The 27,249-nt window shown below is 51.3% G+C and overlaps 2 protein-coding genes across 10 annotated transcripts in view; both read right to left on the bottom strand.

Moving 5' to 3' along the window:
- Window positions 1–1,435: 1,435 nt before the first annotated feature.
- Window positions 1,436–10,024, bottom strand: MAPRE1 (microtubule associated protein RP/EB family member 1). 3 transcript variants are annotated; one of them, XM_068912804.1, is made up of 7 exons: window positions 9,872–10,024; window positions 8,991–9,114; window positions 6,278–6,423; window positions 4,883–5,087; window positions 4,392–4,501; window positions 3,565–3,717; window positions 1,436–3,127 (listed from the first exon to the last, which is right to left on the bottom strand). In XM_068912804.1, exons 2-7 carry the CDS (start codon window positions 9,109–9,111, stop codon window positions 3,071–3,073), a joined length of 792 nt encoding a protein of 263 aa, XP_068768905.1. In that variant the 5' UTR covers window positions 9,112–9,114; window positions 9,872–10,024; the 3' UTR covers window positions 1,436–3,070. The 3 variants fall into 3 exon arrangements, with proteins under 3 accessions (XP_068768905.1, XP_068768906.1, XP_068768907.1); XM_068912805.1 differs by having other exon boundaries at window positions 9,876–9,966; XM_068912806.1 differs by lacking the exon at window positions 9,872–10,024 and adding an exon at window positions 9,431–9,607.
- A 411-nt stretch (window positions 10,025–10,435) lies between these two features.
- Window positions 10,436–27,249, bottom strand: part of DNMT3B (DNA methyltransferase 3 beta) — a 28,261-nt gene continuing 11,447 nt past the window's right edge. For all 7 annotated transcript variants that reach the window (XM_068912497.1, XM_068912493.1, XM_068912492.1 and 4 more), the window contains 14 exons: window positions 26,707–26,865; window positions 25,576–25,683; window positions 24,247–24,388; window positions 23,477–23,605; window positions 22,713–22,757; window positions 22,237–22,316; window positions 21,625–21,737; window positions 21,014–21,197; window positions 20,647–20,731; window positions 19,933–20,078; window positions 19,670–19,760; window positions 19,105–19,253; window positions 18,214–18,299; window positions 10,436–13,738 (listed from right to left, as the gene is read on the bottom strand). In XM_068912497.1, the coding sequence (XP_068768598.1) occupies window positions 13,597–13,738; window positions 18,214–18,299; window positions 19,105–19,253; window positions 19,670–19,760; window positions 19,933–20,078; window positions 20,647–20,731; window positions 21,014–21,197; window positions 21,625–21,737; window positions 22,237–22,316; window positions 22,713–22,757; window positions 23,477–23,605; window positions 24,247–24,388; window positions 25,576–25,683; window positions 26,707–26,865 (1,659 nt within the window). In that variant the 3' untranslated portion in view covers window positions 10,436–13,596. The remainder of the gene's footprint in view (window positions 13,739–18,213; window positions 18,300–19,104; window positions 19,254–19,669; window positions 19,761–19,932; window positions 20,079–20,646; window positions 20,732–21,013; window positions 21,198–21,624; window positions 21,738–22,236; window positions 22,317–22,712; window positions 22,758–23,476; window positions 23,606–24,246; window positions 24,389–25,575; window positions 25,684–26,706; window positions 26,866–27,249) is intronic.

Raw genomic sequence — 27,249 nt, 5'->3', positions numbered from 1 at the left:
TAAGACATGTTGCTACAAAAAGGAGAGGTGAGCTTTTGGTTCTTCCATTCTGTTCACTTTCCAAATATCTGATGAAACTAAGATCCTAAGAAAGGTTGGATGTTATCTGAATTGTTCCAGCAGGTGAGTACTTAATATTTAACAGCATATACTGTACCAGTGTAACAGAGTAGCTTTGTTTAAGTTTATGGGTTTGAGTTGGGTTTGTTGTGGTTGCTTGCTTTCAAAAAAAGGACATTAAAAAAAGATTATGCTAAGATGTCTATAATGTAGACAGATAAGTTGACCATATGATTTTCTCCATTCTATTTATAACTCATCTGGGTGGTACAGAAGGCATGTAAGCAATTGAAAAAATCTTAGCAGCATTCGACTTACAGGACCGCAGCTTCAATTTAGTTTTGTAACGCACATCCAATATGTCCGCATGTTGAACAGTCTCACATGGTCAAGGAGCACCAGCACTATTTCTGACTCATCATTCTCTTAGCGTTAAAGGGTATTTGCTTGCTTCTAGTAGCAGAGAACAAGAATTGACCCATCTGATTATCTGCATACTTCACAGTTCCACACATGCAATCTTGAGTTCGGGGGGCCTTGAAGCAACCATGTTCCAATGTGCAACTGAACCATCAAGAGTGCTGAAAAACTCAAGAAGTCTTCTTAAGTCACACATTATTGCCATCTCTTGCTTTGAGTTGGTGGAAGAATGGAGTTGAAAATAGTATGCTTTTAATCTCAAAGCAAACAAGTAATGGTAAAGAAGATTTTATGTGCATCAAAAAAACCCCGTTCTATGACTGCACTTCTGTAGCGCAACTCCAATATTGCAATATCAGTAGGCACTGCCAGCAACGCCTATTCTTTAGGATAACGCATCTGTAGAGCACGTAGGGTTCTCCACACGATAAATAAGCCTTTTGGGGAACGCTTCCAATGTTAAGGTTAGACACCTCACGTAAGCACTTCTCTGAAGAAGCTGGTCAGTGTACACATCTGTGAAAGTAACATTTAAGCTCATCCACGAAACACAGTCCAACTGAAACAAAACAACTAAGTCAAGAGTCAATCTGCTCACAGAGACTGGTGACAGATACTGCAATTAACATCTTGTTTATAACCACTGTTTTAGCCATTTCATCACTTAAAGTCACATGACAGTGTTCCTGTCATCCAGCCCATTCTTACACCTTTAGAAGGAAGAAGTCAACAATACAGTTACATTTCATCTACTTGAGAAAGAATAAAGACTAAGTGATGTTTTCCTCAGCATACTCCAAGGAAAGTTTCAACATTACTGCTACCCCCGTTAGCAATGAATGTAACTAGGACTGCAGAATGAAAACCGATATTCCAGGTCCTGCAAGCTTCAGAATGAAACTACTGTGATTTGCCTGATCATATCTGAAAGTACGAGAGACTCCAGTAGACATGACACTCTTGAAATACAGAACTTTATTTAGAAACTGTTTAAAATAGAAAAACCCTGTCAAGAAAAATCCAAGTCAAATATGGTTTCTCAGTAAAATGGAGTTTCAGGGCAACAAAAGTCTAAAAGGCCACAAGAGAAATAGCACCACTGCAATTTTAAACAATGGCTAGATACTTGCATTTTTTGGCATTCACTGAATTTGGGTTTTTCCTCTGAATTTCACAAAGATTCATGCACTACACAACAATTACCATAAAATGCTCTCCTACACACATTTTAGGACAAGCTACCACCAGAAACAAATGAATACAAGCACAACAGGACTGATCAATCTCAGTAGTGAAGGGGGATCAGAAGTCTTGCAGGATCTTGCCAAACACAACAGTAATGAGGGGCATGATAGCAAGAAAAAAAAAAAAAGACAGTTAAAGAAAGTACTTTAAATATTAATATTTAAGTTAGTCTCAGTACTGTATTTTCTGCAATAATGTTAGCTCTGTTAGCCAGCACCTTTTAGTTTTGACCCCAGAAGATTACTGAACTGGCAATTATTATTATTAGATACGCTCTGGTTTAAAAGAAAAAAAAAGAGACAGGAAAAATTCATCCTCATGTGCTCGATTCACTTTCATTCTAAGATAGTTGTACAGTGCAAATCCTGTTACAACCATTTGATTTGACCAGCACTCCTTGGAATGGGGAAGAAAAATGAACCAGTGAGAGACCAGAAGGTATACCAACAAAAATGAACAGAAACAGAACAAGTAGAAACAAGAGCCAGGAAGGAAAATTACTTTTAGGCAGTAAGACTAGATGCCCTTTGTTTTTTTTGTTTTTTTTTTGTTTTTTTACAGAAAACACAGTACGTTTTGGCAAAGTCATAAGCCACAATGCCGCAGAAAAAGGCTTTAGCGCTCTTCAAGGTAATTTATGTGTCTCAGCTGTTCATACTCCCTCTAATCTTGTGACAGGCAACATTAAGGCCTATTTCATCGAGAACTAATCACTTAGTAAGCAGCTTTACATAGGAACAGAGTTTTGATTTAATAGCCCCTTTTGAGCACTTGCTGACAAAGTAAGACTGCCACGCAAGGCCTCTCAAACAGCAGTGTATGGAGTCAAACAAGTGTCTACCCCAGTATGAAGCACATAAAATCTCCTGTCACATTACTTCAATTTGGCATATGGAAGCATATTTTAAATACTCTTAAGGCATTTAATTATAATTTCTCTGCTGCAATTTCACATTAACTCAATCTTTCTGTGAGTCAGTCTTTAATTTCTCTACTACACACCATCTTAGATGCAAAAAAAAAAAAAAAAGTGTCTTTCCACAAACCAGTGTTTTACCAGCAAACCATTCTGCAACAAGTTCCAAATATTCAGCCTCTTGCTCCCTAAATATACCGACTAGATGTGAATACTGCTCCGCTACAAAGTGAGAAAGAGCTCCTAACTCAAACCCACTGTAAAAAGAGTGAAACTTCTGCAAAGTGCACTTTAAGAAGAGGTACTTTTTGCTTATGAAAAGAAACCAGTGAGTCCTCTAAGAATAAAGTGGAGTATTTTACAGTTAAGCACATGATCTGGGGCAAAGAATTCTGATGTTGCTGCTCTGCTGGTACAGTATGTGGTCTGTTAATACTCTTCTTGTTCCTCCTGCGGTGCTCCTTCGTCAGGTATCACAAAGCCTTCCTGAAGGGGGGAAAAAAAAACAAGGGCTTTAATGAAAAAACTAATCTCAAACCAGTTCCTGGCTACTCGAGACGTATGCACCCTTCCTTTTATTTTTCATTTGGGTTAGTGGAAAAGAAATACTGTCAAGTTATCATTTAAAGTGTTAGGATCAAAGATGAGGACAATAACTTGTCTGGTAATATATCCAATTGTTACATACTCTTCATGTAAGCCTAAGCTTGTTTGCAGCCTGAATATAATTATGTTATCTGTTCCTTTATTACAGGAAAAAGCTAGGCCATAAACCTAAAGGAAAAAAAAACAAGTAGAAATGGAGGGAGCACTAGAAAACAGCCCAGCTTTCAGTTATAGGGAGGAAAAAGAAAGGGGAAAAAAAAGTTATATATATATAGAGAGAGAGAGAGAGAGAGAGAGATTTCTACAAGATTACTTACATCTGTGGCATAAAGAATTTCCACAATCCGCTGCAACACTGGATCATTCTCCCCTTCATTCTCCTGGCAGATCAATTCAATGTTTCTCAGTTTGCCAAAGTAGAAGTCTCTCTCCTTCTCCAAATCTTCAACAGTGAGTTTCAATACATTGATCTACCCAAAAGATATCAATGGTAATTTCTCCACCAAGAAGAAGATAAGGTAGCGTTTATTCAAATGGTGAGATTCCCAAACTTATCAGGAGGGTATTCATATGCAAAGCACTTCAGAAATAACTGAAAGGGGGGGGGGTCCTATTTCACAAATTATGTTATTTCCACAACAAAACACCCAGCCCAAAACACACAAGATGCTTTGGAAATTCTAATGGCTTATTACATGACATAGGTAAAAAGCCAACTGCAGTTTTCTTTGCTAACACATTCTTTCAAGTCAACTCTCTCATGCCGATGGCAGTTTTAGTTGTACTGCATTCAGTATTGCAGTGGAGTAGCAGCTGCTCATAGCTCAGTTGGAATGCTGTGATATCTGCAAAGCAGCTGTGGAAATACTTAAAAACAAAGCTATGTGGGATATGGCACATACTAGACGTAAATGTCTTGGTACTAATGTACTGCACAAGGAGTTTCGCTCCTACCAGGAGAGTGAGACCATTATAATAAAGGTTTCAGATTAAGTGACTTCAAAAGAGCTTACTACATTCTGATCTCTTTCTTGCATCTCCCTGTTCCAGTCATTCAACTCTATATATAATTAAATAAATAAATAAATCCACCCCACGCAGAAATCCATAACACATTGATCAGTACACAGACTGATCAACACACCTGCTCGATCAATCCTGCTGATTCATCATCTCCCGGAGCCTTTTTGACCATTCCAGTACCACCTTTTGGAGTTGCTGCAGTTCTCTGTGTAACAATGGGCCTCTGTGGGGCTGTAAGATTAAGTCAGCATTAGCTCCTCTCAGAATATCTTTTTTTTTTCCTCCTCTAAAGGTGCCGTCACCCTTCCAGACATGTAGGAACATGTCTTCAGATTTCTCTATATGAAGCGTTCCTTCTCCCTGACTCCATGCAATATGGCTGTTGTCTTCAACACGTATTGGCAATCATTGCCATCTTTTTCTTTTAGAGAAAATTGTCCTTTCTGTAGCTCCCAGATAACTGGGTACTACTGTTTGAGTCAGTTTTAAGACTAGCGTCTCTGAAATAAGCTGCAATATACTATAATTTGATGCACTGAATTTAAACAGAGACTCAGTCTTGTTTTCCTGACGTCTCTTATGATCTAGATAACCTTTAAATATTTACTCTACCTGCACTGCTAGAACTGAGAGCTTTCTTGGGTTTGTTCACAACTGGAGCAACGAGGTTTGGTGCTACAGTCTCCTGGCCTTGCCGAGCAGCAACAGGATCATACTCTTTCCCATCATAGTTTGCATCAAAAAACTTTTTGAACCACTGAACAAATTCAAAGTTGTCCTGAAATTTTCCTTTAACTAGCTTGTCCACAGGAATTATCTGAAAAAAAGGTAAAAACTTGTATTAACAGTAAAGAACCTCTCCCTTTACGTAAAAAAAGTTTTAACAAGAGTGCACTCAGGAGATATGCAAATACAATTCTTCATCTATTCTAGAGAAAATCCTCCTTGAACATAAGTGCATCTCAAATAGTAGGATTTTCCTAATAACTGAAATTAAAAAACAAGTCATGGTTTCACTGTGAGTGTCCTGCTAATTTTAAATAGTTCTGCAGTAAGGCTTCTGCTGCACCAAGTTTCAACACCAAACTTCTTGTACTTTTGAAGACAGCTCATCTAGCACTAATTTTCATAAATCTGACCTGCTGACCAATTTTTTACAGACTACTAACATAAAGAACCACTACAAAATTTAAACAACGCCTTTTTCATAGGCGCCAATTATGCTCTTCATTCCAGAGATGCTGAAAAAGAAGATTATTACAAGGATGCAGCAAATTGTGACTTCTTGTCTGTAGGACACCAGCTGAAAGTCTACCAAGTTTGGCAGGGGCAGAGAGTCATTATCATTATACAGTCATTTTAACATTTAAAAGCATGGTTGTCCAGCTCTGGACATACTGTACAAGTTAGCTGTACTACCCCTAAGTAGAAGCCTGATTAAATGTGCGTTGAAGCTATTAGCAAACACAGAATGAGGTACCTTCCAATAAATAAAGAACCAAGTTTTAACATCAAACTGTTTAGTGTTGATCAAATATGCTGTCAGTAATTATTACCTAGATAAATCACCTTTCCATGAACACAATCATTTAGTCTGCTCAGGTATTTTCAGAGATCTCATTTTCATCATCTTAAAATTACATAAGCTTCTAAAGAGGAACTTGAAGTCCTTAAGACTACCATACCAACAGGTTATAGGATCATACCTTGTACAAAGTTGGTTCAAACCAGAGGCTTAAGTACAATTTATCCCAGATTTTCTACACTAATCTACATCTTATATAGAACTAAAATGGAAAAATTTATTTTATCATTAAGAACCGGAAGCCTAACTTTAGCTGCAGTAAAGTAGATATTATCCCAAGTCAACAAGAGCAAGAACCCTAATGCAAACCAGAAGCAAGCTGCGCTCCAAGATTTAGTCAGGTCTGGAGATGGAAGCGCTGATAACATATTCCATCTAACTTTGATGTTAAGAGCAAGGAGAATCAGTTATAACCAGCTTACTTTGTCAACACCCATTCGCTTAAAACCTGCTTGTAGAATCTTGAAGTTTTGAATGTACTCATGCTCCAATTTTGCTTGAAACTTCACTTTCTTGAGCGCTACAGAACCTGGGAAGAGCATGTCCATGAACTGACAGTAGGCAGCACCTGACAAAATAAAAAGTTCATGTACCATCTGATTTGAAGAGAAAACATGGGCAAGTTTTCTTGACACACCATTTACTACAATAGGAAGCAGAGGTTGAGCTTGCCACCCTGCTGTTTCAGAAGGCCATCTAACTGCAAGCTACTACCAAAAAAAATGTGGTCCTTCCCTGCCATTGTCCCCAGCCACACATTCTCTCTGCCTTTCTGGCATCAGCTCTAAAGATCATGAGTCCTAGGAGGAATCAAGTCAGCTCACTAAGCCCACAAAAGTTACTTTTTAGTCAGACCAGCAAACTGACCTGACTCACTCCTCAGTTACATGATCCCCTTAAAGGAAACAAAAGCAAGGTATCAGGAACCTTTAATCTTCTGTTTTGGTGCAGTATGGCCTTAAATAACCTTAAGCTGACTACAGGATTAAATTTTTGGTCTCATGACTTGAGCCCTTACGAGCAAGTGCAGTATTGCCTCCAAAAGTCCAAATGTAATTTGGTTGCATTCCTTAACGAATATCAGAACAGATCCAAGATGTTATGTGCTTCCAGCAGACATATAATCTAGTACTATGAATATTAGAGCTAAACCAGAACAATAGTCACTTTAAATAATTGTATTCAGTAATAAAATTACGATCCACTTAATACAGACAGAACCTATCCGCAATTCAAGACTCCCTCAAAGATAAGAAGCCAAATTAAGCTGTGTTATATTTAAATCAAGTCTTAACCAAAAAAAAGAAAAAAAATCAAATAAGCCATTTCTTCCCATCCATTTTAAATCCTTCATAGGCTTCAATTACAATTAGAACAAACGAAGGATTCCGTTAACCCATTAAAAGCAGACAACCATCTCCCAAAAAAGAAAATTAGCTTTTTTAGAACGTACATATCCCGTTAAAAAGATATTCTTAAAACTATATGGGTGCTTGCAGTGATAATATGTAACCGTGTGTCATTGCAAATACAAACGTGATACTCTGAACACCACTTCCCCACAAATATCAAAAAATTAAGTGCACACAGAGAGTAATGGGAGCCCGAATCTAAAACATCAGACAGCTACACAATAAGCTTTTGTGAGGGATCTAATTGCCAAGAATCAATACGTTACAATATAGGCCTAAGCTAGTATATTCATGCCAGCCCCAGGTAATGGGAAGTCCTGCACTGTCCACTTCCTATCAAGGTATTTGCAGGCTGTTTGGGACTCTGGCAGACACAGACAAGGGATGTTATTCAGTACATACTGCATCATAAACTCTCAGCCTTTTGCTGAAAACAGGTTAGCTGAGATGCGGCACAGCCAGTATTAGCGTCCTCGCTTCTCAGAGACAGAGCCCCACAGCATTCAAGGCTTGCACCAATTCTAAGCAAAATTCCCCAGTCACATAAACTAAGGCTAGATCTGCGTTCTTATTTTAAACCTGCCTATCTGAAAGCAGACAACGCTTACCATTTCTCTTACTTCTGTCATTCTAGATCTTTAGTTCATGCATCTTGCTGACTTTGTCATTTCACTAGACAAAAAGCTGCTACCAGTACTTGTCAGAACAATACAAGTTCTATTCTAAGTTCCCTACTTCTCCGTTATCCTTGTGAATGTTTCTTCCACAGACTCGGCCACAGGCTGTACTGACAGCTCCAAACGTATTTTTTCACTTCTTCCCCCTTTTATTTGCAGCTTCCACATCTCCCATTGTGAGAGCAACATCTTCTCTCAAGTTCACCATATGAGCTTAACTTCGAGTTTTCACCGAATCCCTTTCCATTTCTGTGGCACTTATCCAAATCATCATCTTTACACGAGCCACGTTCTTAGCTTTGGTTTCATTTCCAGCTCTTACTCCGCACACTATTATTTCTCCTTCATTTCTACAACCCTCCTCCCCCATGCACACACTCCTCTGAGCGAGATGTGACTTCATTTCTGTACCTTAATCACTTCTCCTTTTCTGCCCACAGGTCTATTTGAGACTCAGCCTTGTTAAAGTCAACTCAAGCCGAAGTGACTGGGAGTTACGCAGACGGAGATGCCCCTTTACCATCAGGGTTGTAAAGGTCTGAAGGGGAGCCCAAGAGAGTTAACAGCATCTTCCTCACATCTCTCCTCCTGCCCCATCTGCATCTTTAGCCACCTCCCAAATGTCCCAGGCGTTCTCTTCTCTTCCATAAGACCATTTGTTTATGCTAGTTACTACACTTGGAAGATTTGCACACTACCATCAAGGCTAAATACTTAGCTTCCCTTGGAAAACACCCTACCGCAAGAATCTTTTTGTCACATTAACCTCCACTCCTTCTTATTCCTTTTATATTGCAGTGTGTCAGAAGAAGAATAAATCTTTCCATCATGCTTAGATTGCTAAAAATAATTTAAATAAAACTCAAATCACAACCAAATTATAATGCAAAAATGCTAAATTAACTTGACCGTGAATCTATTAACAGCAGTTTAGCCAACAACATTGCTATAGAGGGTCAGCATAGATGGCTTACATTGCAGTTTTATCTCTATAAAGAGAGAGGGAAAATCAAATTTAGAACTCCTTTTGCCATTAGACCTCTTACCGGAGCATAACTGTTCAATCTTTGTCAGGGTCAGCTGCAGAGACTCATTGATCCACGCAAGCATGTCATGTCGACTCAAGTTATCGCTAGTCACTGAAGTAGAATACACATTAACTGCCATTTTCTGAAAGACAGAATCAAAAGGGTAAGCGTCACACATGGTAACGCTGCACATTCATCACTTCTGTTAAGGCGAGCTCACCACATTAAGTTACAAGCACTTCCTTTTGAACCTTCATGACGGAACAGGCAAGCGTAAGACAATTCCTGGGAAACGCAATGAAGCTGCCCGACGCTAACAGCTGAAATGACCTCATTCCGTCACAGCTGTAAAGGCGACGGTTTAGTGTTTCTCGAAAGAAAATGAACATTACGCCACCACTCGCATGGAAACTTTGATGAAAGGAATCACGGCGGCGGCAAGCCATTCATCCCCTTACCCGCGCCGGCCGAGCGAGGCAGGAGCGCTTCCCGGCAGAGCGCGGAACCTCCCCAAGGAGAGGCACCGAGCGCCCGGTGCCGCCCGGCCCCGGCGGCACAAAGCGGAGCCGCCGCCCGTCGCGCAGCCCGGGCAGCTGCCGCGGGCAGGGCCGCCGGGCGCCGCCACACGCGCCCCGGCGGGCGGGGCCGGCCGGGCTGGGCCGGGCCCCTCGCCGCCGCCCGCGGCCCCCAGGCCCCGCGGAGGGGCGCGCCCCGGGCAGGGCCCGGCCCGGCCCTGCAGGCCTCACGCCGGGCTCCTCACAGCCTGCCGGGCGCCGGCCGGCCCGCCCCGCCTCGCCGCCACCGCTGCCCGCCGCCGCCCGGGCCGGGCCGGGCCGGGCCGGGCCCGCCGCCGCCCCGGCCGCGCCCCGCGCCCGCCGCCGCCGCCCCCGGCCCGTTACCTGCCCCCGCTCGCGCCCGTCTCCTCCGCGTTCAAACCGGCCCCGCCCGCCTGCCCGGGACCACGTCACTCGCACGCTACGCGCTCGCGTCACGCGCACGTCACGGCGGTTATAGCGAGCGCCGCTAGGCGGCTCCGGGCCGAGCTCCCCACGCGGGGGGGGGGCGGAGAGCGCCGTTGCTAGGGGGCGGTGACACCCGCCGCCCTGCTCCGCCCACCCCGCCTGCGATTGGTGGCGGCTCCTGGCCCCGCCCCCGAGACCGCCCCGCCGCGAGCACGCGCCGCCAGCTGGGCCCCGCCCTCCACCGCCCGCTGCGCCCGGCTCGGGCCCCGGCTGCCCGGCCCGGTTCCCGCCGCCGCGGCCTCCGCGGGGCCCCGGGCTCGCGCGGCCCCGGCCTAGGCCCGCGCGCTGGGGCCCCTGAGGGAGCGCGCGGGCCGCGCCGCCGCTAAAGGGCCGAGGCGGCGGCGCCCCCGCCGCAGCGGGAGGGCTCCTCAGGCCTCCATGAGCGGCGGAGCTGCGGGGACACCCCGGCTCCGCCCAGCAGCAACAAACAGACTGTCCGGTCATACAGAAATACTGACTTTTAATTAGGCAGTGATAAACGGTGAACTCGAGGCGTGGATCCATTTTCTTTCCCTTATGGAAATCAGTAGACTGGTTTCCGGCAAGGCACAGTTTTAAGTTTTTCATACTTTGGTAAATGGCCTCCCAATACAAAAAGCATATGAAACATTTGTTAACAACAATACAAACTTCGTTGATTTTTTAAAAGACTGTATAAAAACCCACAAAACTTTCAACATCAAAATCCTTACCCTAAAAAAATAGCACCAGGGAGAGTTACAGGCCTTTAAAAATTATTAAAAAGGCATTTCTGAAATCTCCTTACAACATTTTTACAAACACATAATAAAAGGCAGCTCTTACAGGGAAAAATATTTCAAGGAAGACTTGTCTACTACAATTTTTATCACATAAGCTTAATGCCAAGACAATTATTCCTTTTATCTTTGTTTACTTTCTCAAAGTCCTTTATTTTTTTAACTCTTCTATTTATTTTTCTTTTGATCAGATAGGAAAATACGTGAAAAAGATGCCATTGAGTGGAGATTATGTATTAACCCAGATGAGAAATAAAATTGTCATGGGGTAGAAAGGTGGAGAGGACCGCCGTCGGTTCCCGGGGCGGCTGGACCCGAAGGCCCCGCCATCGGCAGCTCCTTCCCCCACGGCTGATCCTGGTCGGGGACTGCAGAGCCTCCTGCTCGCAGCTCCCTGCGGCTGCAGGGACCAGAAACGGGGACAGTAAACCAGGGCCGGGCTGAGGCATTAGTGTTTTGATTCAGGTGCAGGCCAACCGCGGGCTGGGAGTTTGGCGGGAGGGCCACCACAGCTCCCAAGCCAGCCGCCGCGCTGGTGGCGGTGCTGCGGCTCCGCGTGCGCGCTGACGCACCGCCGGCACCTGCCCAACTGACCCCGTCCGGCCGTCCTCCGCGTCGGCCGGGCGGGTCACGGAGGCGAGATGGCTAACGGTGGTGATGGGCTGCTACTTGTCCCTGAGCAGCTTGCAAAGAATTGCAGATGCTAGCAGTGACAGAGGAGACTGCTTGGCTTTCTCTCCAGCTTTTTCTAAATTAAGGCTTACTCAAACGTGCATCACTTGGGAACGCCTTATTGGAAGACTTTCGGGAATAACCGCCAGGTAGGATCAAGGAAAATAAACCTTTAAACTTTTCCTGGGTTTCCTTTCTTGCTAATTCCTGAGTGTGGTCTTGGTTTGGAGACCAAGAGAAGACAAGTGGGCAGCTTCCCCCAGCAGAGGGTGGGAAGAGGGTGTGGAGGGGTGGAAAACCGCATAAAAACAGCTCCACAGAGGGAGGAGTGGGAAACGAGAGGCTCCCTCTCTGCGGGGATGCCACCATCTTCCACCGCCTGGGCAGGAGATGCAAGAGGGTCACCACTTGTCAAAGAGGTAGAAAGAGCGGGGAGAGAAGCTCTCATTTCCCACTGACGCTTGCTGGCACATGCTATAAAACACCTCGCGAGGCGGTCTGGGATCAGGCAGAGCATTGACCCAATCAGCACAACAGTGGTTTGCATACGCTTAATTTTGAGAACGCACCTAAGTTACTCTGCCAACTTGAGGCTACAGTTGGTAGTGAAGAGTAGAGGTAGGGGCGGCCTCAGGGACGGGAGGGTGAACTTCCTGAACCGTCTCAGTGCACTAAGGGTGCACTGGAGTTAAAGATCCTGGAAGCGGCTGCCAGGACCGCAGCCTCTCCAGACGGGAAAACCGGCTGTGAGAGGGGGAGCGCTGCCGCGTGCTCACAGCGCTGGCGATAGGTACAGCGTGCCAAAACCTCCACCCGCTGCTAGTTGAAGGCAGCCCCTCGTGCTCCGTAACGCGCCTCGCTGCGCGCGTGCGGGGGCGACGGAGGAGCTGGGGACGCTGCAGCGCTCCTGGCGCCAGGCGGAGCAGCATCAGCCCCGACCCCTGCCCCGGGCGGGCCAGGACTGGCCCCTGCCGGGGGCGGCCCCCTCCTGCCCACCACACCACCTTTCTGCCCGCGGGGGCCCACGGGAGCAGGGTTGCACTGGAAATGACGCGGGTGAGGTCAGGGCTGTGGTTGTGGCGCCTGCAGGGGAAGTCTCGCTTTGGGACCGGCGGTGGGTTTTCCTGCAAAGCAACCTGCCTCAGAACTAACCCTCTGCTCTGGCACTTCTGTTGGGTTACTGAAATTGTAAGCGACACTTTGAGGGGCTGTACTTTAAAGACAACACTGACCACTACACTATCCTTCCTGCTGATGCAGCACATTCATTTTGGAAATGAATGCTAGGAGAACTTTTTCCTTTATGGACACCAGAACCCAAATCCTCCATGCTCTTGGATTACTGTTTAACCTTTCAAATCACTCAGCAGGATTTTTAAAAGTCAGGGAAAACTTTAAATGCTTTAGAAAGGAAGTAGTGAGTATTTGTAAACTACAGCCAAACATAAAACATTTCTTTAGTTCTAACTAGAAGAGTAATTCTATCACCTCACAGTTCAGTTTCAGCTACATTCAGGTCTAGGAATCTCCACATTCTTATGTAATGCCTTAAAGCAGCAACAGACGTTAAACAACAAAATCAAAGTTTAACAAAAAAGTCTTAAAAAAAAGAAATTTGGTTTCTGTATCCTGCATGTTCAGTGTATGTAACCTGACCAGGCTCCTTTACACCTGCTGCTACAGTTTTGGTTTTTCTTAGCAGTTGTTTCAAGAGAGGTTTTGTTTGTTTTTAAGAAAAGCATCGTTTCTCTATAGTTCAAGTTTGTCTGCAGCACCCCGGCAGCTGCCTCCACACTTGCTGCTCAGCAAGTTGTAACTTTACAGCTCTACGTTAAAATGGAATATTTAATGCTCTGAGAAGATGTCTCGTCTCATCAATTACGCATACAGCTTCCTGTGCTGGGTAATTAAAGCTCTTTTGTCCATCATTTTCCAAGTATCACTGTCGTTAGTCCCTTTAAAGAGAAGTTACCCTACCAGGTTCTTTGGTTAAAGACATTTCCTAAGCTCTCCCTGCGGGGCCACGCTCCTTCCCGCAGCACGTGGCCGGGGAGGGATGGTGTCGAGGAAGTCGTGGAGCTTGCGGGAGGTTGGGGCTGTCTGTCCGTCCCTCTCCCACAAAGGCAGTGGAGCGCTGCATCTTTACCAGAGAGACAAGGCAAGCTCTACTTGCTATTCACAGGCGAAGTAATCCTTGAGCGGGGAAAAGAGGTGCCGGATGACGGGGACGCTCCAGGATCTCCCAAGCACCTTCTGGCGAGCACCGCGGCCGATGTTGGAGACGTCTGTGTAGTGGAGGGGGAAGCCGAAGATCCTGCAGGGAGAGGGGAACAGGAGACACTCGGCTGCTGTCCCGCGCGGCCTGGGCGCGCGCCCGCCGCAGGAGAGGCTCCCAGCGCACCGCAGGGACGCGCGCCGCGGCCCCCTCCGTCCTCCCCGTCCCTCGGGCAAGGTTAGCCGGCAGCTCGGGGCTGCGCAGAGCCGGCTCCCCCATCCTCGTCTGCACCCGCGTGGGTCGGCAGCGCCACGGAGCGGCCCCATCCATCGATCCAGCACAGCCTCTGCCGGTGCAGGCAGCAGGGCAGGACACCACCCCTCTGCCCTGCCCCACGTCCACCCCGCGCCTCTGTTGGACCCCAGCCCCAGGTCTTACAACCTCGGATGGCAAAAGCTTCACCCTGCTAAAAGCCAGCGCTCCCTGTCAGCTCTTTAATTTTCTTTCCTGTTGCGGTAGCCAATGAACACCTATCGCTTTCCATCAGAAGCCCTCAAAGCAGTAGACAAAGGCAATACTGTCATTAGGCAAAGGCCATACTGTCCCTTTTTACAAGGATAGAAACGGAGGCACAGAGAAAGCAGCAGACTTGCCCAAGGTCATCAGGAGGCAATGACAGAACTGGGAGGAAAATCCCAGTCTCCTAAGGCCCAGCACTTGCAGAGCCAGGCAGCCTGAAAGATCATCCATGCACTAATCTGCGTAAAGATACCCACTCAGCAGATCTCCCCATACGACATTTGCAAATGGGGACCAAGTTCCCCAGCCCAGGTTTGTGGACTGAAGGCCAGGACACTGTCAGCTCAGGATGTGACCCATCTGGTGGGAATTCAAGGAGGAATGAAGGAATCCGGCACCGCACCTGCCAACCCAGAGAAATCTATATGCGGCAAGTATGTGCACATGCCTCCCTCCATCTCAGCGGGAGTCAGACGTGCGTGCGGCCACGAGGACAGCGAGCGGCCCCGGCTCCTTGGGGCACTGACAGCAGCACGTTTGTTTGCAAAAATTAGCTAGCAGGAATATTAAAACTTGATATTAAGGCTCTGGAGTCCACTAACGTTAAACTGCACGGATATTCTCTGTATTGTAACCCAAGTGCCCCTGGGGAGCAAGGAGCATGGACAAGAGATGTTGTCATACACCCCCATCCACGGCTGCTGCTTCTATGATCTTATTTTTTGAGCCTTACTGATCTGAAAAAGTAATCTCTCATCTCTAAGATGTGGTAAGGGGCTCTTCTCTTACTGAAGCGCCCTGCAAGCGTGCCGTGCTTTTCTGAAATATGGTAATGTATTCGTCTTACTGATGGCCTCTCGTATAACTACCACGGCTTTCCTACGGAAATACAAGTAACTACAGCACATTGCTTGTCTCGAAGGCTGGAATAGAAGTGTCAAATACCAGAGAATCGCTGCTCAAGTCAGGAGGCAGTTGTCAGAGGAACCAGAAGCATTGACTTCCCCTGTACTACAAGGCCATCACATCCCACTGCCACATCCCACCGTCACATGCAGCAACGAATTCCCCTGGGAACACATCTCCAACAGAGCTCAGATTTCCCAGTTAAAGGGAGATGCTGGACAGGGATTAAGAACCTGGCACGCTGGCCCTATTTTAAAATTGGACTAGGAAAATAAAAGGAAAAGCAAAAGAGAAGAGCCACCAATAAGCTCTCAGCCTGGAATCAGCACTAGCATTGAACGCTATCAAGTAAAAAACAAGTACACAACATCTAAAGACAATAGAAAATTCCTCCTTCCAGCTTTGTGCATCAAGTCGGCCTAATGCAGGCTCTCTGGCTTCTCCAAAGTCAACAACCATTCTCACTGAGTCACTGCCGAGTTGTTAGAGGTCATTTGCCATAAACCCACACCCTCCTGCCCACTCCCACCTAGGCTAGGTTAAAGCAACTCCCAGGATAAGCGCAAAGGCCTTTCACCTCAGGGCCTCACCCTTCAAGTCACGGAAAAAAGGTAATAAACATTGTAGGGAAAAGCCCCAGTCACTCCCTGCTCCTCCAAGTGCAGTTTGAGCCTGTGGCTCTGCCTGATCCCCCTCGGGTTTAGCCCAAGCCTGGCCAGCCCAGCTCACCTCCCTAGCTCGGCGCACCACAAATCCCCTTCCTTCAAGAGACCTGGGAGCTGCAGGCTTCTCCCCTGCTTGGTTGGGTTGGATTTGGTCATTAGGCTTTGCGCTTCTCTCAGCTGAAGAGAGAAACTAGGGTGAAGTGAACCCACGCGGCAGCCAGGGGAAAAGGGAGCGAGGGCTCTCCAGCGGCCTGGTCCCCCAGGACCGGCTCCCAGGAACAGGCCAATGACGACGGCCACAAGTGGGGTTCTGCGTGCCAGCACCAGCTTTCGAATTAACGGATGCAAGAGATGCCAGCGATGGAGTCGGCAACCCTGGCCCCGTCAGCTCCCAAGGAAGTGCCTGAACTCACAAAAGAAGGCTTTAAAATATACATATACACAACACATGCAAGTGTGTGTGTATATCGGGGAAATACGGTCAGTAATTTTACGTAGGCACTTTCGGTCAATGCTGACACAATTAAACGTATCTCACAATTTATGTCTACTGCAGGGACAGTCTGAGGACATTGAGGAGAAGCATAGCAGGGTTTGTGCTCTCTAGCAAGGCCGTTACCACGAGCACGCCTCTCCCGAAATGCCTGGCTCTCTCCAAACGCTTGGCTCGTGGCCTCTGCTGCTCTTCAGGATCAACATACATAAATGAAACTGTCCTGCGAAACACGAGACAGAAACCCAAGCACCAGCTATCTCGTCAGATCAAGCCCAGGGCTCAGACAAGGGCTCTCAGGAGCGAGGACGGGGGAAGCGTGGGACCACAGAGAAATGCCTCATCCTGGAGGTGGCAGAGCCCCTGGGACAGTATCTCTGGTGGGAGGTCCCGTCTCGGGGGGGGCACAGCGTTTTGGGAGGAAAAGCCAGAAAGGGCTGGAGCTCTGACACATGTCTGTAGCCACAAAGACGAGAAAACCAGACTTGCCAGGACCTCATGCTGGGCTCTTATCCGCTCCGCGACAGCGACGTGCGCGTGCCCGCCTTCACTTGCTGTGCACCAGCCTCGCCACCACGGAGAACCCACAAGGGGTTCATCAGCTTGGCCGGGCACCGTGTCGGGCAGACACCGTGACACAAGGACCACCATGAGTCGCTCAGCATCCACAGATGGACCAAAGAGCACTCCACCATCACTCTTTCTTCTCCCCGCCACACCTTTGGTTACAGTTCCCCTAAGTCCCTGGCAATTTTACAGCTTTTCAACATGCTTCTATTAATATAACAGCATAGCTGGCCTCGTTAGATTAGCCATTCTTCATAGAGGCATATTCTAAATTGGGATGCACATTGCTAACCCCTTTTCCTTGGTGCCCTCGACAGCTTTCGTGGTAACATGTTCAGAGGTGCCCTGTGCCCAGCATCGTCCCTCCGCACCTCCCTCTGGACAAAGGCACCTCTGGCTATTGCACCTCTGGCAAAAGCATTGCTATTGCACCTCTGGCGAAAGCATTGCCTCTGGCTATTTTACAGAGATCCCTCTGAGTCATCTGCTTAGTTAAGATCAGACGAAAGTGCAAGTGCCATTTCAAACCGCATGATATGACAAAGGATCAGCAATTGCTATTTAACTTTCAAATACCTAAACACCTCTGGCTCAGCTTTAATTAGTTTTAACTCCTAAAAAATACCAGCAATTTAAGCATAAACAAGCAAAAATATTTAAAATGAGTTTGTGTCTATCAGCTGAGGCTTTAGCCACGTGAAAACTTCATCTTTCATTGCAAGCATGTTTTGGGTGTAGGACTGCTAGTAATCTAATTTTGCTTTACTCTAAGCCCTTCTGCTGTGCTTTGCTGTGAATTCAAAGCAGGTCCGGACAGTTTGGAGGAATGCAGGATCTAGCAGCAGCAGCTGCCAGCCTGCTGCAGCCCCAGCCTCCCCGCCGGACGGAGGGGACCGGCTCCAGGAGGTCGTTCGGATTCACCCCAGGCAAATCTGTTTTGTTTGCCAACCTGGGCCAGGGGCACGGCGCTGCCACATAGGACCCTGCACACACAGGCCTTTGGCCAACCATCTGCATCTTAAACAAAGGCCAAGGCACACGTGCATCTCCAGACATGGTGCAGCCAGGAAACCTCTGCTCTCTGGAGTGTTTTTGCCCAGGAGGAACACGTGCATTCGCTGGGGGGCTGAGTGCTGCTTGCACACAAGTCCTCCTCTTACCGCCAGCTGCGCCAGACACGCTGCAAAGCAACCTGTGCCAGTCCAATTACTCTTCACTCCACAGACTTCAGGTAACTCATCTACATTTTTTCCAGATTCTCATCATTGCTCATTAGTAAGTGCATTAGCATCAAAACATCATCACAGGGAAATCACACCTTGTGGGAATGCAGCTCTTTGGCTCTCAGGGGCTGTGCTTAGGGCCAAGGAGGAAAGAACTGCACAAACATCGCAAAACAAAAATCAAACCACAACAAAGATTACCTGTTCATCCCTGGTAGGTTGCCCCAGAAATAGCGTGCTCTGTGGGCAGCTGATATCTTGATAGCATCAATCATAACTGGGTTACACTGCAGTCCAAGAGAGAAAGGAAAAAAAAAAATAATTAGGATAGTCGGTGCAAATCTTTTACTGAGACCTTCCTTCCGCAGATGAGCGGGACCTCGAGCGTGCTCCCGTGCAGGCGCAGCAGGGCCCCCACCGAGCCCCGCTGCTCCCCCAGGGCCCAGGGAAGCGGTGCCTGGGAGGCAGCCGGCAGGCTCAGCCCTGCCCAGCAGGGAAGGACATTCTCTGCTGCATTGCAGAGAGTTTAAAAAAACCTCAACAAATCCTTTCCTAATGATTTAGCCCAAACAAACCCTTGTTCCACATCCACAGAACGCGGCCTGATCTGCTGCATGGGCTCCCGAGCAATAGCCACGACCAACAGGCAATGAAAAGCACAGCACGTTTTAGGGCTGATTTCTCTGGGCCACGAACAGAGCTGTCGGCCTCAGGGGAGACTCTTACAGCACAAACTAGGCAGGCTGCAATCCGCGTTACTACTTAAACCAGAGCTTTGTCTTGGTTACCACGGAAATAAAATTGCTTTCCAGTCCCTTACCACCCTCTCCCTGGAAATAACAGAGCATTTGCTCTGAAGAACAGAAGCTTTCTACAAGGCTGGAAATAATTTTACCCTGGATAACCAGTGATTAGCAGCTAACCTGCTGAAGGTCAGAGGAGACACTGCACCACAGGCAAGATTAAAAAGCCGATTCCTAGCGAGTGCATCAGGCAGGGGATGTTCCAGCATCAGGGCCACGTAAAACCCCAGGCCATACCCTCACAGCCCTGCCACAGTGCTCCTAGGCTTTTCCCCACAGCTATCCCTACCTCCAAAAACCGAGAAATGTCCCTCTTGTCATTGACTCTCATGGCCACCACGTTCTCAAACATCCAGAAGAAGGGACGTTCCTCTCCTGCCTTGGGACGAGCGTAGTTAAGGAGATGATAAAATTCAAAGAACAGCCTCCCGGTTCCTTCTGCAAGGGAAGAAGGTGACACGGCGTCAGGACCCACTGCGGCACCATGCCGGGGGCTGCGCGCACAGCAGGGCGAGGGCCTCGGCAGTCCCACCAGCGAGGAGGTGAGGGGGGCTGTTTGCAGAGCTCCCTGTGCAAGTGCACCGTGCTCCCTGCCACGGTCCCTCTGGTCCGGTGGCGTCTGGCGGGTGCCCGGCCTCCCTGGAGAGCAGGACAGCCCTCCTGGGGCGCTGCCCACCAGAAACGAGGCAGAAATGACCAACATTTTGCAGATGTCACCCCAAGGCTAGCAATTCAGAAGGCAGCCACGGCCAGTGTGGACACAGTCTGAATCGTTTCCCCGGACACTGAGGTGGCCCCACACCCCGCCGGCACCCGACGGGCACCCAGCCCCACCGGAGACAACGCAGCCTTACCGTACAGCCCCTTCCTGGCAGGATTCACAATGGAAATATCGTTAGAGGGGCTGCCACCGATCACCAAGTCAAAGGGACCCCACTCTTCAATCTAGAGCAAAGCGACAGACCCAGTTAGGAGGCACCAGGCAGCCAAGCCTCTCCCCTCCGGCAGGGGCGCGGGTTGCAGCATGGGCTCTCGTTCACTCCTGCCACCTCCCCATCTCAGGGGCTGCGGCGATTCAATCCGCCTTCCCCAGCCCTCCCGCGAAAATGGTGCTCACGTTTCTCTTGGTTATGTTCCTGACATCATGCACGTAGGTGATGTTGCCTTCATGCCGCATGGTTCCCACAGCGATGGGGTCTTCGCAGATCTCCGAGGCGATGTACTTCTCCACTTTAATGCCCAATTCCTTCAGCACCAGGTAGCCTGCCAGGAGACAAAAAAGGGGGCCTGAGGTTGCACTGCTCTATTCAGTCTTCCAGCCTCCTTTGCAAGTACAGAAGCCCAATTTCACCACTCTTGCTCATCCTGGTCATGGTGGATACGGCCAAAGGCAATTTTTAGATTAGCAGAATACACATTTTTGCCTGGAGTGACTTCTTTCCTCCAGGCAATTTTCAGACAGGCATCCAAGAAAACCACAGTTTTGATCCCAGGAAGCAGAACGCCAATGTTGAGCAAACTGGTGTCAAACTAGTCACCCCGAGATACTTCTTCACTTGAGCCCAGCTTAAAAACACTCCCACAGCTCCCACTTCTAAGTCAAATCAGCCACCTGAGAAGGAATTCAGCATGGCAAGAACATCTGGGAGCAAAATTCCCCACACGGTCCACCAGTGCCTCCTCCGCAGCCCGTCGTCCAGCAGGAAGGAGAGCACCTGGCCCCCAACCCTTCTCACCGAGCTTGCAGAGGCACCTTTGAGGCCACACAACGGCTCACTGCTGACAGTGAGTGCTGCCGCGCCATCATAAAGATGCTCTTCGAGTTCCTCACCTGTTGCTATGCCGTCGAATAAAGACAGCACCCTAATAGGCCTCCTCTTTGTGGGTGGGACTGCTGGGTATATCTTGGGTGCATCCTGCAATGAAAGGCAGCAATGAAGGCTTGGCTCCTCCTGCAGCAAGCTCTCCCCCTCCAAGCAGTGCTGTAAGGCTCTACAGGGTCAACGCAAACCTCGGCACTACAGGCACCTCTCCGCCTCCAAGAGCGCCTGCCACCCGTAAGAGCCCAGCAGCCTCGGGGAGAGGGCATGTGGGGACAACGAATGCAAGACAAAGCAGAGAGCTGAGGGGTCCTGTGCAGTTCCCCCTGCCCTCCGCAGCCCTCTCTTCCTCCCACCACCCCCGCCTGCGGCCCTTACGTATTCCTGTCCTTTGTCACTGGTGAAGAAGTCCTGCAGGCGGGTGTTCCAGTCCTGCCGGCGCTGGAGGACCCCGTAGCTCTTCTGGGGCTGGCACATGTAGCAATTCCAGGGCTCTTGCTCTTTTGCCTTTGCTGACGTCCCTCGCCCCACCAGGACCTCCAGACACTCGACACAGAAGCACCTGCCCAAACCGCAGCGCCTTGTGCTTGTCACCCCCAAAACCCCTCCAGGGAACGCAGCCTCTCCTGGAGCCACCCCAGGAACCCGCCAGAGCCCCGGTCCCTCACTTGACCCGTTTTGCAGGAAGGGTGCATTTCCCGGCAGGGCCCTGGCATTCAGAGCTGCCAACACGAGCCTGTGACTCGGGCCTGGCTACGGCCCTGCCATCCTCCCCAGGACACATTTAGCTGCAGCCCGGCGCAGCATGGACGGCCAACGCTGAGCGAGGCCTTTCCGTGTGGCCAGCCACCCGGGCACCGACGCGGTGCCCTGCCCACGCAGCGTCTGCTCGGGCTCACGCACGACTCCGATCCCACCAGCTGGCAGACAGCGTTGCTCCAGGCTGCGCAGGAAAAGGCGAAGAGCGGAGGGGCGGCTGCGGGGCCCACCTGCAGCAGCTGGCGTTGCTGCAGAGCAGCAGCTCCTTGCCTTCGCAGCACACCGTGCAGTAGGACTGGTAGCCGTCTTCATCGTACATATAGAAGAGCTCCAGGAATCTATCCTAGCAAAAAGACAGCCAGGAAGACAGGAAGAGAGAATCAGCACAGCCCCTGCTGCGTCCCTTCTCTGCTCCGTAGGCGGCGAAGTCTCGCTGGCAGCCGCGGTGCTTTAGTGCCCTGGGGTGCCTGCGCCCACCCTTCCCCCAGCTGCTTTAGCGCCCCGGGGTGCCTGCGCCCACCCTTCCCCCAGCTGCTTTAGCGCCCCGGGGTGCCTGCGCCCACCCTTCCCCCAGCTGCTTTAGCGCCCTGGGGTGCCTGCGCCCACCCTTCCCCCAGCTGCTTTAGCGCCCTGGGGTGCCTGCGCCCACCCTTCCCCCAGCTGCTTTAGTGCCCTGGGGTGCCTGCGCCCACCCTTCCCCCAGCTGCTTTAGCGCCCTGGGGTGCCTGCGCCCACCCTTCTCCTCTGCAGCCACCCCATCCCGGTGGCGCTGGCTCCAGCAGGGCCAGTGTCACCGGAGCTGGACCCTGGCACCCCGCTCAGCCTGGCACGGCAGCACTTACCCTGCACGTCTGGCAGAGGCCTCCCTCGAACAGCGGGTGGAAGGTGGCCGGGTTTTTCCTGCCGCACGACAAGCAGCTGTCTGTTCAGAAAGAGCAGAGCCTCACTCACCGAGCTGCTTCCCCCCATGGCAGCGGGGCGCAGCTGGGGCTCTACGGATGTGCCCAGCCATTACCTCTAGGCTGTGCAAGAACAGCAACCGAGAGCACTTGGGGTCAACGGGGCCAAACTCAGGAGCAGAGACCTGCACCCCTGCCAGGTCCCACCTGTGGCTCTCCCAGGGATCAGGCCCCCGGGGGAAGATCTGCACAGCAGCCTATTCCCCTAAGAACAAATGATGGCCCTGCAGTCTGCAGTGCCTTCCCTGATTCCACATGGTGCATTTAAACAGGGAGACCCATTATTTTTGTCTAGTGCTGTACCCAAGCACGAGCGTTAGCCCAGATTTTCTGTCAAGAGAGAACAGACAATTAATTACCTTCAAGACTCCCACTGTTGTTTGTAACTTCAGAAACCATTTGCTCTTTATAAGAAAGAAAAAAAACACACAGATTTATTAATTCCTTAACATAACAAGCTTCACATGTTAGCTAGCTAGAACTGCCCTATTTCTTGCATTAAAACAGACGCAGCTTGGCTGAGCATTACGTGGAGAAGGTAGGCTATGTGCATACGTGCAGTCAATACTGAACAAAACTAAGGTAGCAGTCCAGACACGTGAGCCAGGCAAGGAGCAATAGAGCTACCTGTACCTTGGCCGAGATGCTGCCTACGTGGATGCATACATCAGGGATGATGCTGTCACAGTCAGCGTGCGTGCAGTGCATTCAAACACATGAAGGTGTTGGGGAGGACAGTGTATGGAGGACTGTGTCTGCATGCACACGATGTATGCACCGAAGCGTGGCAGATGCAAGGGGTACACAATGACTGCTAAGCTAAGCTCCCCTGTTTGTAATGCTCCGACAAACAGATAATTTCTGAGCTGAGCAACTAATGAAGCTCAGATCATGGCTCTGCGCCTTGCAGTTTGGTTTGCTGGTGTCTTGTAAGGCACAGACTGCCACATCTGCTCCCGAGACTGGGGCGCAGCCACAGCATCCCTCCTCCACGTTCACTCTTTGGTGCTTCCTCGAACTGAAGCTATTCTCCGAGCCCACTCCCAGAGAGGTTTCTTCTTGGTGCTTTTCCTATGTGCAAGCCAACCACGTGCTGCTTCCCCCACCTCTCGCTCCCCGTTACCTCGGGTCTGATCCTCCTCCACCCGCTGCTCCTTGTTGTTGTTGCAGGGGTTGGTCTTTAGCCTCTTGGTGGGGGGACACTGCTCGAGGGGCAGCACCTCCTCCGTGCCGTTCCTCAGGGCTCCGTTCTCTGCAAGAGAAACGTGGGTCCGTGGGGACGAGCCACAAGCCCGGGCACTCGGGGATGACTCCTTCAATGTCCCGCAGCGAGGTGGGCGCCTCGGTCCCACCGAGGCCCTTCCCGACTGCCCAGGCGCCTCCGTGGCGCAACGCAAGAGGAGGTGTCGCAGCCCCGCTCAGCCTCCTCCTCCATCACCGCACTAGGAGACAGGCGCAGAATCCCCCTTTTTGCTCCTTCTCATCCTACGCTAAGAAAACGCCCTCAATGCCACCACAGCTCCAGGCTAGCAGAAGACCACAAGGAAAAGACCCAGCCAGACACTGCACACAAACAGCAAAATATTTCCTTGGAGCTGGAAGTTTCTTTCCCCCTCTCCAAGGAGGGCTGCGTGCCCCCTGCTCTTCCTAAAACCCCAAAGCCCCTGAGGGGCCCCAGGTCACATTTGATTTCCAGGAGCAACGGTTTTGAGGCCCCAGGCAGGTGCTTTACTCTGGCCTTTGGCCAAGCTGCTCCTGGGGAGCTCCCTGCCGGAGCGAAGGGCAGCGGGGCGGCCAGGCCAGGCACGCTCCCACCGTGGAGCGCACGCCGGGCTCGGCCGGGCCACCCGCAGCCAGGCCAGCTCCATTGCCCAGCTTTTAAAACCATCAAACCTGGTATTTTAGGGGGTTTCAGTCCCTTGAAGCCTAAGGGTTTGAAGCCGGTGAGCGCCCAGTCGATCATGGGCTTCAGCTGCTCCTCTAGAGACTCCCCGGGGGTGGTTGCAAAAGTCTTCCCTGAGCGGCTCCTCGCAACCTGACAGCAAGAGAAGAGAAGCGGCCCGGTTCAGAAACCCTCCAGGTGACCCCATGCCAGCCACAGCGCCCATCAGGGTCCCCGTGCAGCCAGGAGAGGCCAGGTAGCAGCTCCCCATGCTCTCGCCTCCGGCTGCAGCGTGGCAGCACAACCTCGCGGCCGTGCGGTGCTGGACCAGCCCCCTCCCTGCCACGATGCCACGCGGGCGGGCTGCAGGCTGCAGATGCCCACGCGGGCTGTGCTGCTCCGAGCTGCCCGCCCAACACCAGCCCCGAAGCAGCCAGGAGCAGGAACAACCCACCCACGGCACTGGCCCGCAGTTGCAGTTGATTCCCCATCGACAAAAGAAAGCCAAGAAAAGGCAGAAGATGTCCCTGTGGGCTTGCAGTGCTGTAAGCCGGAGCACAACGTGCTGCCGGCCGGCTGCGCATCAGCTCCGCGGGGTGCTCAGCGCCAGCGCCGAGGACAAAGCACGACGGCTCCCGCTGTAATGCTGCTCGGCAATTGCAGCACTGCTGCAAGTCAGAGCCCAGCTCCGACCTCCGCCACGCCGGGGATCTCTGGAGCAGCGAGGCTCCGGAGCCGCAGCGGAGCTGCTCCCCGTTCCCCGCGGGAAGCCAGCAGAGTCCGGTCCCGTGTCTGCGCTTGGAACCAGTCCCAGCAGGGAAGGGAGCGTTTTCCTACAGACATCTGTCCACATAACCCCAGCGAGGCAATACAGATGGGAACAGTGATTAATGCTGGATTGTGGCATTAGCCTCTCATTGATAGCTCTCAAAATGCTCCACACCCATTATCCAGAGCTGCCCAAATGCCAAGCAAAGCAAAGCCACGCGGGCGGCGGAGCGGGGAAGCCCTGGCCCCAGCCACCTTCCCGCAGCACCCGGACTCGACATGCACCGCGGCTTGCTTTGGGCAGGGATGCCCAGCCTTCAGGCCCAGGCACCTCTTCCACCCTTAGCGTGAGGTTTCTCAGCGAGGAGCCCCCGGCTCGCGGCGCCAGCCGCCCAGAGCGTACCATGCCCCGCGGCTGGGCAGCGCGAGGGGACGGTCCCCGACCTGGGCAGAGCACAGCGCTTCTCTCCCCACGTCCCGCACTCCCCACCGAGGCCGGAGCCCAGCTACTTCCCTCGGTCCCCGCAGTTTGCATGTTAACCACCCTAAACCCAGCTCCGCTCTTCAGTTACCTCCAGGGCATGGTACACGGCTCGCCGATAGGAGACCAGTTTATTAAAAGTGGAAGAATTGAAATGCTGCCTAAACGCCATCAGCCCCACCAGCTTGTCTGCAGAAACCTAGAAGAGAGCGATAAATGCTTCATAACGGCTACTAACCGACATGTCTTGCTTCAGGATCTGCGCACACTTTGCAGAAAAATCATCATCTCCAACATCCCCGCGGAGCTGGGCTGGGCTGCAGCACCTCTCCGAGGAGGGCGAGAGAGGGTCTTGGGGCCTTGCCCGCTCAGCTAGCCCAAGAATTAACAGCAGAATGAGGGAGAAAACCCAGGATCCAGGCACCAGCTCCCTGTGCGAGATGTCGCGCCCTTATTAATCCTGCTGCAGACACAGATGCTAGTGGATAGAAACAGAAATGCATCCCCCACATCTGCCCGGGTCCTCGTGTCCAGAGCGTCTCACACCCTGCCCTTGTTCCATCGAAAGCCCTGCCCAGATGCAGCATCCAGCTCTCCACGACCTCAACCACCGTGGTCTGTCCCACGGTCACAGGACATGCTCAGCCACAGGCTGGAAAGACGGCTTTGGCCCAGGTTAGCCTTCCAAAGGGGGGTCTCACAGCCCACGAGGGCTCCCCGGGGCCAGCACGTGCTCCAACAGCGAAGCACGGCCGCGCGGCGAGACAGCACTGCGCAGCCTTGCTCGCGCGCGGGCGAGCGGCTCTTCGCGCCCCAGGCGCGTACATCCCGGCCGGACAGCGCGGCACGGCGCCGAGCCCGGCGGCGCCCAGGCCTCTCCCCTCCCCGCGCCAGGCGGGTTTTGAAGCCCTCTGCCCTTCGCAGGGACCTCCGAGTCCCAACGGGAGAAATCTGGAAAACCCGCACCGATTCCTCCCGTCTCTGCAGCCACCTCTTCCCTCCGGCGAGGCCGGCCGAGCGAGGGAAACGGCGCGGAGGAAGGGCTGGGGGGGGTTGCACGCGCCGAGGCCGGCGGCGGCAGGGCAGGGCCAGGACGAGACCCTGCCCAGGGACCAGGCAGAGGTCTGGAAAACAATTTCACCCTGCCCGGGTGCTGGATCCCGTCAGCAGCTAACAGCGGCCAGTTATCTACGCTGGAGCCGCGCGCGCCGCCGGGCCTTACCTCCGAGAACTTCCCGTCTCCGAACCACTGCACCCAGCGCATGCCGGAGACAGCCTGGCGCTTCGAGGTGGCTCTGTAGGAGACGACGATCGCAGGCCACCAAGAGAAACCTTTGATCTTCCCCCACACCAGCTCCCCGATTCCAAACTCCTTCCCATCCTGAAAGGCAAGCGGGACACCCCGAGTGAGCCAAGGGCACGCGCCCATCCTTCGCCAGAGCCCCCGCCGGGACGGCCCGGGAGCGGCGCAGCGCGGGGAAGGGCCCGGGGCGCCCGCGGAGCCCCTCTGCGCCCCTCGCCGGCGCCGGACGCCTGCATCTACCTCCGCGCGACGGCGCTCCGAAAGCTGCGACCTCCCTCCTCGCAGGCTAACTGCAAAACCCTCCTGGGCTTCTGAAGGTGAGCGAGGCCGGGCCCCACGTCACAGCGAACGTTGGCTCCCGGCCATTATATCACATAACGTGTTCAGAAACCAAGGGGAAAGTCTGCACGCTGCCAGTTTCGCACCGAGCCAGGCACCTGGCGCGTTAGCCTGAGATGCATG

Source organism: Struthio camelus, chromosome 18 (genome assembly GCF_040807025.1).
Source record: "Struthio camelus isolate bStrCam1 chromosome 18, bStrCam1.hap1, whole genome shotgun sequence".
NCBI lineage: Eukaryota > Metazoa > Chordata > Aves > Struthioniformes > Struthionidae > Struthio > Struthio camelus.
This window is presented reverse-complemented; position numbering and strand designations above follow the sequence as displayed.

Bases quoted from the DNA above. Each gene is read 5' to 3' on its own strand.
- MAPRE1 (XM_068912804.1), bottom strand. From the start codon at position 9,111: ATGGCAGTTAATGTGTATTCTACTTCAGTGACTAGCGATAACTTGAGT. The intron at 5,088-6,277 runs GTAAGCTGGTTA...CCTTTTTTTCAG, and splicing joins AGCGAATGGGTGTTGACAAA to ATAATTCCTGTGGACAAGCT. The intron at 3,718-4,391 runs GTGTGTTGATCA...TCTTTTGGGTAG, and splicing joins CAGCAGGATTGATCGAGCAG to ATCAATGTATTGAAACTCAC.